At 45.8% G+C, this 9362-nt stretch overlaps 2 protein-coding genes across 2 annotated transcripts in view; one reads left to right on the forward strand and one right to left on the reverse strand.

Annotated features, from left to right (window-relative positions):
* The first annotated feature begins 333 nt into the window (after positions 1-333).
* ROMO1 (reactive oxygen species modulator 1) lies at positions 334-2514 on the forward strand. The gene is made up of 2 exons (XM_009329322.1): positions 334-468; positions 2172-2514. The coding sequence occupies exons 1-2, from the start codon at positions 338-340 to the stop codon at positions 2278-2280; spliced, it is 240 nt and encodes a 79-aa protein (XP_009327597.1). The 5' UTR covers positions 334-337; the 3' UTR covers positions 2281-2514.
* A 1984-nt stretch (positions 2515-4498) lies between these two features.
* Positions 4499-9362, reverse strand: part of RBM39 (RNA binding motif protein 39) — a 29311-nt gene continuing 24447 nt past the window's right edge. The window contains exons 13-16 of the mRNA XM_009329324.1: positions 8737-8812; positions 8466-8571; positions 5605-5683; positions 4499-5508 (exon numbers count right to left, since the gene is read on the reverse strand). Coding sequence (XP_009327599.1) covers positions 5408-5508; positions 5605-5683; positions 8466-8571; positions 8737-8812 — 362 coding nt within the window. The 3' untranslated portion in view covers positions 4499-5407. The remainder of the gene's footprint in view (positions 5509-5604; positions 5684-8465; positions 8572-8736; positions 8813-9362) is intronic.

A 9362-nucleotide genomic window follows, 5' to 3' on the forward strand; every position in this document is an offset into this window, starting at 1 on the left:
GGGCCCGGCGGCGGAGGCTTTGCCAGGTGGCGCCGCGCGCTGCTCGTTGGGAGCTGAAGAGCACGGAGCGAGGTCCCGAAACGGCCCTCGGAGACATAGCGGCGCTCACCGGGGCTTGCCGAGGGAGAAACGGGGCCGTCATCAAGGCACTGGCATCCCTCGCTGTCTTTCCTTACTTGGCAGGCGAGGAAACAAGTCTGAAAGCCTGCAACGCCTCCGGCACTACCCTTACAAGAGGCTCCGAAACGTGCGGGCCTGCTCTTCAGCCCGGTTTGGTTATAGAAGCCTGTTAGACAGAGCAGTAAATCCATGCGGTTTTTTGTGCTTTCTTCTCTAGATGCCTGTGACCGTGGGCCCGTACGGGCAATCGCAGCCCAGCTGCTTTGACAGAGTAAAGATGGGTTTCATGATGGGCTTTGCAGTGGGCATGGCAGCAGGAGCGCTGTTCGGCACATTTTCCTGCCTCAGGTATGCCAAGGAAAAGGCTATTGTGGACAGGTTGTGACAGAGCGATAGCCAGAGAGAAACGCTCCCGCTCTGGGGTTGGGAAGGGAGGTGCGGGTCTGGCCCTGTGTCGTCACATAGGTGAAACTTCGCCAGCGGCTCCGAATTAGCCACAGTTCGAGAGCCTGCTGTCAGCCCCGGCCTCAGACAGGAAAGTCTGACAATGGCGGGACATCGCCCCTGGGTCAGCTGAGTACAAGGAGATCGCAGTTTCGCAGACCTTTTCCTGCCGCTCCTAAGGGAGGTTGTGTTGGGAAGCTGAGACTGTGGAAGGTCGGCTCCAGGAGGAGCTGGGTGAATTGTCTGTGCAGATACACGTGCAGCCCTCTCCTCGCTCTAAAGCTTCCCGAGGTACTCTGCAAGCTCTCGGGTATTTGCATCGTGGTTGCTTTGGGTGCCCCATCCCCCTGCACGGAGGCAATTACCGTACTGACCCCGAGCCTTATTATTTGCAAGAGCGTAGGCAGAGCTGTGGCTGGCACCGGCACAATCCCATTGTGAATCGGGGAGGGACAATATTCCACCTTCCCGCAGCACTCCCCGGCGTGCCGGCACGGAAACAAACAATGCTTGCTGCTCCAAGCTAGCTCTTGCGCTGCTCACTGACTGGTTTTGGCACACAGGATCCATGAAAAGCAATTACTGAAATAAGCTCTTTCATATTTTGCAGAACTCTTTTTGCTTGAGGTTTTTCAATCTGTGATTAAACATGGGTGATGGTTTGGTAGTGAGCCTAAAAGGAGAAAAAGGCGCAAAGTCTAATCTGATAGAGTTTGAAAAGTTTTCCGCTCTCTCTCAGATCCTGGAGAATACTTGTAAGCGGTACAATGCTAGCAGAAAATACAGATTTAGATTTAGGTATTTAGAGGAAGCGGCGACAGTGATTCTGTCGTACTTGAATGACACAGCTACGTTACTTCTGCTGTACCATTTTTGAGGGAAAATCTCCATGTTTTAAAAATCAAGTGCGTGAAATTCCTCAGACCCTACAGTCACTGCAGTGCTTAAAAGCCAAATACGAGAGCTTCCTGAGAAGGAACAATTCTTTTTGTTTTGGTCTGACCTCAGGTAAATGGGAAGTGGAGAACAGAAATGCCTCTGGACACTTCTAGGCCTTTCAAGTTTCTCTCGTATTAAAAATATGGTGTCAGTGGTAAATAAAACCATGTTGCAAACTAAATTCCTAAGTTGGTGGTATTAAAAATACTGCCACTGCAGCCAGACAGGATGGTAATACAACAGCTCAGACCCTTTTTATTCTCAGGCAAGTCAAATACTTGGACAGCACCATTTATTTTTTTCCCCCAAATTGAGGGTATTTGGGGCGTTAGCAGGTAAAGCTGTTCCTGCTAATGGTGTGGCAGGAGGGTACAGCGTCAGCTGCTACCGCTGCAGGAAAAAATACACGTGGGCCATTGGCAAGGGTCACTCGAGTGCCCCAAAGAGAACAGCTCCGTTTTTGTTTGCAGTAGCTCAGGCACGGGGCACCGCAGCCAGTCTCCTTGCGGAGGCAGGCGATACCATTTTCAATTTAGACTGAAGAGGAGGTGTTTGATTTGGGCGCTCAGGCAACCATTAGCTGGTTGTATCAGATGTTTTCTGCTGCATGTCTGTTACCTGCCAGGCTTCAGCTTTTATATAATTCCTGTGTTTTTTCTTTATCTCAGGATTGGCATGAGAGGACGAGAGCTGATGGGTGGAGTTGGCAAAACAATGATGCAAAGCGGTGGGACGTTTGGGACATTCATGGCTATTGGTATGGGAATCCGCTGCTAACCTGGAGCTTGGGTTTTAACCTGGAGTGCCCCCGTCCAGCCATTCCTCCTCGGTACCATAATAAAGTCTTTAGATACCTGGAAGTGAGAGCTCTTCATGAAATGGTGAAGCACCACCCTCCTTGCTCTGCTGATTGTAAACATGCTTTTTACCAAATTTCTACTTTCCTCCCATGACAATGAGAATTAATAATCCTTTGTACTACATATTAAAGTTCCTATTTCACGGGCGTAAGCACAGCGTGCATATTTCTCCCTTGGCACTTGGGCAGCTCGCATTCCCCGGTGTGTTGATGCGGAGCCGCTCCATTGCATTCGTGCATCCTGAGTCTAGGAGAGTTACTCTGTGGCTAGTTCAGATCAATTCTCAAATTTCTCTCCTCTTGCAAAAATAGGTGGGTTGAAGCTGGCCCCATTTCCGAGTTCCAGGTAATATGGGGCAAACACCCTCACAGAGAGCGAGGGACCCCAGAAGGACGCGGGCAAGTCCTTCTGCAACTGAGGGCAAACTACAGCAGCTCAGACACCTTCCTCCAGCCAGCCTGGCAGGACGCGGGTGCAGGAAGCAGCTGGGGAACAGCACAGTTACGGGTACAGCTGCGCTACTAGAGCTGGAAATTGTTAGATGGCTGGAAAATAGAAGACAGCTCCTGTCACACGAGGAGCTGAAGGTATTTTGTGATGAGTCACAAGGATGACTGACACCAGGTGTGGGAGATGTAACCTTGTCAGGCCTTGAGCAATGCCCTTCCTAAAGCTCTCCCCTCAGGACGAGCTGTGCTGCAAGTTACTGTCAGCACAGACCGGCACAGCGTGACTACCCGCCTCTTTCTCAGCTCTGGAGGGTGCAGCCTCGCACTCTCTGGGAGGCGCGGCGCGCGCTGCTGTACAGCCCTGCCAGAGACGGGACGGACGGAAGCGGTGGTTGCGGCTGCCTCCAGCAATAGGAACTGGCGGTGGCTTTTTTCATTCCCTCAGCAAGGGAAGGGGGCTTCACCTGTAGGAGCCGTGCTACCAGAAACAGTCTTTTCCTACAACCTGTCTGCCTTACTGGGTCTACAAGGTGCTCAGCAGTGCTTCCCAGGGAGAACAGGGCATCACTCCCTACCGTTCACCAGCCCCTGTAGCACCGCCTGCAGCTGAACTATGAAACGTTTGATTTAGTGTTGCAATCTCCCGTTATTTGCCTTTTGGAGCAAGGCTTCTCTTTGCTCCTCCTTTATTTCTGTTTAAGGATGTAAGAGGACAGGTTAGCAGCAGCACCTGAACCAGCACCTATACAGCCTCTGCCTAGCACAAGTGCCTTTTCCCGTTTCTAAGGGAGAATCACAAACCTGCCACTGAAAGCCTGCTCTCTGCTGTCATGCGGCTCAGCAACCTCAGAGAGAGAAACTCTGCCAACAACTAAGTTGAGCAACACAACTGCTCTGGAACAGCTCGAGTTTTACTCCAACCAGCACTGGTGGATTGATACTGACAACTGAAAAAAAATAAGGTCAAGCAAAACTAGAGAGCAGCTTTGCTTGGCTTTCTTCAGCTGTGTCACGTGGTCCTAAGACATCTCCCGTGGTACACTCCGGGCCCCTCCCCACGTCTGCCTTTGTACTGCCTCCAGTCGCCCAGTCCCGTTTCCTCCTGGATCGCTGAAGAGAGTCTCTTGCCGTGCGGCAGCTCAGCCGCAGCTACATACGCCCCGAACGGCAGCGCCCGAGAGGCTGGAGACCAGGTCACCACCACGCTGTCTCAGAGCACTGGCAGCAATCCCTGCCCAGCCCATCTCCACCCACCTGGGTGGAACAGCTCTCTACACCTTTCAAACACAGCTCTTATTAGCCAGTGCTTAAAAGCGACAGGGAGGTGGGAAAGGGGTGCTGAGAGGGCAATCCACTTGGGCAGGCTTCCCTACAGAAACCAGACTAAAAGCCAACATAAATTACTCCTACATCCCCCCGATTCACAACCATTTGTGAAAGATGGGGGCAGAGGTGGGCAGGGGGGGAGTTATCTCTGGAATGAATCTGCAGCAGGCCTGAGAAAGGGCAGTGAGAAAACCCACGGGCCCTTACCAACCACAGCTGCAGAACGCAGAGGGTTCAGAACAGCAGGAACCAGCTCCTGCATTTTCTCCTGGAGGAGCGGTATTCCGCACAGCCAGCATCTCACCACCAGTCTTCAGCACGCAGCGCTTAAGTCACATTAGGAGAGCAGAGAAATGAAGCTTCATGAAGGCCTTTTTAAGAGAATTTTATTTGAGTGGTTCTTACAAAGATTGTTGCAATATGAAAGTCTTTGTTTGATAGAAATATCAAGCTGTCTTGTCAAACACACTGAAGTAACCCAAAAATATATTTCAGAGCTCACAGAGCTTAAAAAGAGCAAAGATTATATGCAACCAGAACAAAACATGTTTCTGTATTTCCTACCAATTTTCAGACTCGGCTGAAATCCTTCAACTGTGCCACACTGCATACATAGAAACTTATCTGGAAATGCAGAGATCGTTTTGTTTGGAAACTTAGACACACCTCACACAGTATTTACAAAGAAACTTTTACAGATACATTAATCAAAAGTTACCATCAAGAAATAAAACCCTTCAATCCTTCTATTCTTACCAATTATTCAGCACAAAGCAAGCTGAGTGGCTGTCTAGAGTCAGCTTTCAGTAGCCTTTTGAATCTTCCATTTATACAAAACACTAAATATGTCCCTTCATAAAGTCTATCTCTGATATTAACCTTTAGCAGATCACCTACATTTAGTGAAATGTAAAATGTAATTGCTGCATTAAAAGAAAGGCTTGTGAAACACTAAAATGCCATTATGTCCCATCTGCCTTTTACAGAGAACTTGTTTTCTATGAGCTACTTCTCAGTTCCTACAGATCACCTTAGTAAATGTACAAGAATTACAAGGCAGAACAAGAAGTCAACAGCTTTGTATACAGTGGAAATGCTAGTTAGGGAGAATGAACACACTGCATTTCTGCTTACTTCATTTTATTTTTAAAGGTAGCAGGAAGTGTACACAAAATGACATTAAATCCTCTCCTTTAGTTTTATCTAAATAAAAGATAACTCAATCTTCCTCCAAAAAATAACTATGTACAAAACTGACTAAATCCATCTTCATCGTCGAACAGGAACCAGTAGTTGGGTTGCAGTCATAGAATCTGGGAAGAGGCTATGGTACGTTGGAAGAGGTACATACGCTGCTGTAATCATTTTACCTAATCAGAAGATTAAAAAAAAACAAAAACAAAACAGTATTTGGTCATTTCTGCAATTAATGAACAAAGGTAGGTCTCTACGTGAAATCCACTCACCTGCAAACCACCTCCCATGCAATGCATTTACAGCTGCAATGGCAGCAGCAATTGAGGGACATTTGACATACACGTTGCCCTGTAATACAGAAGTGTTACAGTCCATTAGAAGCTTGAGAAACATCCCACATCGCCTCTTCTCAGACACTCCTTCGCGTGGCTGTGACGGAGCCAAACCTGCCTCGCTACGTGCCTACTGGTGTCAACCGATAATACAGAATGAGCGTGAGAAAAGGGAGCAGTGGACAGTTTTTTACTGCCATGCATTACATACTGCAACACTTATCTTAGCATGAAACTTTTCTAAACAGGATTTTGCAAAACAGACCAAATGTGAGCTCCATCTGGAATCGACAAGTAATGGATTGCTTACTTGCTCTTGATAACCCTTCAAGAGAGTATCTAATGGCTCCTTGTTACAAATCTCATGCGAAACAGAAAAGCACAAGGAGTTTGGCTACCTCTACCGCACGCTAGCCATCAAGTTCTATAAATCACCAACTTTGACCACAAATGCTTAACTGAACAAGCAAGGTCACAGTCTGGTTTTCAAAGGGATTAAGCACTCCCCATTCCCCGCGGCAGGAAGGATGTCCAGCACTTCAAGGAAGACTGGTACTGTAAAAAGTCTCCTACACGAACTTCAGCATCTGTCTGTCTTGAGCAAGGACTGAGACGAAGGGAAAAAACCCATCACAGCAGGGCAAGAAGAGCCTAAGATGGTATCTAATGTGAATGACGGATTTATCTTTTAACTTTGCTGAAGATACCTGAAGTTTTCTATCTGCAAATTAAGCACTAAACCAGCCTAATCCAGAGTACTGCAATATTCACGTTGAACAACTGCAAGACATACAGACGCCCACAGTAATGTGTATGCATTTTTCTGGCTGCCTGCTTAAAAATAGAATACTACTAGTAATTCTTGAACCAGATCAGCTTCTAGCTGAAACAGATTTTACAGGAAAAGAATATATTAAGAAACAGAACCCAGCCTTCCCTTTAGCAGCCTTTGCCAGCCTGTACTAACTCTTCCCACTGTGATCTAACTCCTTCCTTCTCAGGGGGGAAACTTGAGATCAGGGGCTGATGTTTAAGGCACTAAGCAATTAACACACACAGTTCTGTTCTCGGCTTCCCCCTGTATAGACAGCCGAGCGGTATTTGTAATGAAATGGGATACAGCAGCATAAAGCTTTAGTTTTCCTTAACACACCACAGTGTGTGTAGGCTGGTGCAGTACACGAGGCCAAGTGTTCAGTTGGGACTGCAACCTTTTCACCCACAACAAATCACATCTTCATGGCCGATGAGTGACAGCCCTTAGCCTGGGAAGTCTGGCTGTCTGGGAAAGAGCCCTAAAAAGATGTGAGATGAAAACATTTAAAAGATAATGTGTCCAGAATCTAAGCCTGGAAAACAGAACAGCACAGTGGAAACTTATGTTCAAATACAGTATTTTTAAATATCAGTGGGTATTTTATATCTGGGTCATCATTGTGCTACTGTGACAAAATGGATTTCATGTAACAAACAGCTAACTCATGATATAGTAGCTGTAGTTTTTTCTTTTAAATCCACTTGCTAATGTGAACCAGATTTGCAGCTCTGCGTGCTCAGAACTTATGTGAGGTATGTTGAGGGCTGTTGCGGTTTTTGGGGGGGCTAGGGGTGGTGGTTTTTTGGGGGTTTGTGTGTTGGGTTTTTTGTTGTGGTTCTCCCCCCATCTGTCAAAGGACACTTTGTTTTCTTTAAGATAGTAATAGACTAATATACTGCAGGAAAGGTTTCTACCTCTCATCAGCCCAGTAGTCCAACACAGCAGTGATCTTAAAGATTACAAAATGCTAGGGAAGATTGTATGTTGTTTTATGTACTAGACTGCAGCTCATCCCTCATTAACATCTCAGTAATCCAGGTGAAAGGGGTTCAGGTGACAGGAGCCTTCTGTAGAAGCAGCACAGTGATAACACAGGTTTGTGAGCGCCAAGTGCGTTACCGGGGCAGAACAATCCCATCTAAGCAATACTGACAGGGACAGCAGTGTAGATTTCAGCCTCACACAGTGGAATGGAACACAACAGGACACTTCCAGGGTCTGATGGTTAGAAATTAATCTGACTATGAGAGCATTTGAAAACTATACTTCAGTTTGGGCTGTGAATTTTATATAAAGGTGTTCAGGATGGCCAAGTGTCTTTACAGACGAACCAGAATGGGGATTGTGTAAACAAAGTGAACACAGAAGAAAAATGTATTAGCCTTTTTAAGATGCAGGCTGACAGTTCCTCAAAAAGGCATTAACCTGTAATTAAGTCTGCATCAGTAGCCCTTTTTCCTTCCTCCCTGTTATAACTCTAGGCACTCCTACTGCCCACTGCAAGACTTCAATATTACTAGTGAACACAACTGTTTCCAAGCATGGGATTAGGCACACATTTAACTGCACATCTCAAGTCTGCTGGAGCAGGGTGTCCTTAGTGCTAAAGCCCGTATTCTCTAGAAATAGAAGAAACTGGAAGGCCCTGGCTTTTGGGAAACGCACAGCTTAAGGGAAAAGCCAAATGCCAGAACTAAAGAGGTCACTACTCTTCAGCCTGTATTTCCACAGTAACCAGCTCTGTAAATCTGTAAGAGCAGACTGCCGCACTAGAAAACTGCTCTCATACCTGCATTCGATTTACACACAATGACTCAAAACAGGAGGGTCACCTACATTCTGCAAAAACTGCAAAGAAACGTCAAGAAATTTAGATTCAGTTTAGTAAAAAAAAAAAAGGTATTTGTAATGCTCCCTCTATATACTACAACGCAACAAAACTCCTAAAACCTGCTCAGTGTCTCCTTGGAACCAGGCATACCTGAGCTGAGTTTTTGTCTACATAGATGTGGATAACTCCTCCGTGTTTGTTACATTCCTCAATCACATCATCTTTGATTTCCGTATCCCAGCCAGCTTCTTCTTCACTGTAGGGGGTGGAGGAAGAACAGGACAGAGATGGAATTGTTATCACTCGAACAAAATCCACCCCGAAACCCATCAAAAAAACCCTCTGCAACATTCTGATTCCTTTCTCAGATGTTAAAGTCATCAACAAATGCCAAAGAAACAGACAATGATAAATCACTTACGTTTGAGGATTAAACATGTTGGAAAGCTGGAAGCACTGTGTTGCAAGTGGTTGTACAGAAGCAGCTGCAGCCAGAACTGTTGCAATGGAAAAAAACAGTAACAAATCTAAGAACCCCCTACGCATGGCTTCAATTTAAATGAGTATTCTTTTATCTATTCTTTAAAATCCCAACATTCAGCAATAATAGCAACAGTTCTAACTAAACAGAAAATTGAAGGCAGGAAAGCAAGACTCATAACTAGACACTATGAAAGAGAAATTTTAAATTGATTGATACAAAAAATAGCACAGATGAACTATAGTTGAAGCTGAAAGTGAAAATATAACCCTGTACATTGATTTTGACAGATTTTCAATTTAAACATTTAAATGCAGATGCAGGCATCTAAAAATTCTGCCCGAGTTGTATGCCGTCAGCACCTTTAATTTTTTTCTCCTCATGGAAGCCAAGCAGCAGCTCAGGATGGAGTGGCACCACCCCATCTGACTTCACAGGAAGTGACAGACATCTTTGAGAATTCTCAAAATGTCTTTTTAAACACGTTGAATTATCCTTCAAAAAAAGCATATCCGTACTTTTGTCCCTTGGAAATGCATAATGTAGGAAATAATTGACAACTAAAA

This window comes from Pygoscelis adeliae, unplaced genomic scaffold (assembly GCF_000699105.1).
Source record: "Pygoscelis adeliae isolate BGI_AS28 unplaced genomic scaffold, ASM69910v1 Scaffold407, whole genome shotgun sequence".
NCBI classification, from domain to species: Eukaryota; Metazoa; Chordata; class Aves; order Sphenisciformes; family Spheniscidae; genus Pygoscelis; species Pygoscelis adeliae.

What these genes read in the sequence shown, in the direction of transcription:
- ROMO1 (XM_009329322.1), top strand. Translation starts at nt 338, where the DNA reads ATGCCTGTGACCGTGGGCCCGTACGGGCAATCGCAGCCCAGCTGCTTT. An exon ending in GGCACATTTTCCTGCCTCAG is followed by an intron (nt 469 to 2,171) that starts GTATGCCAAGGA and finishes TCTTTATCTCAG; the next exon opens with GATTGGCATGAGAGGACGAG.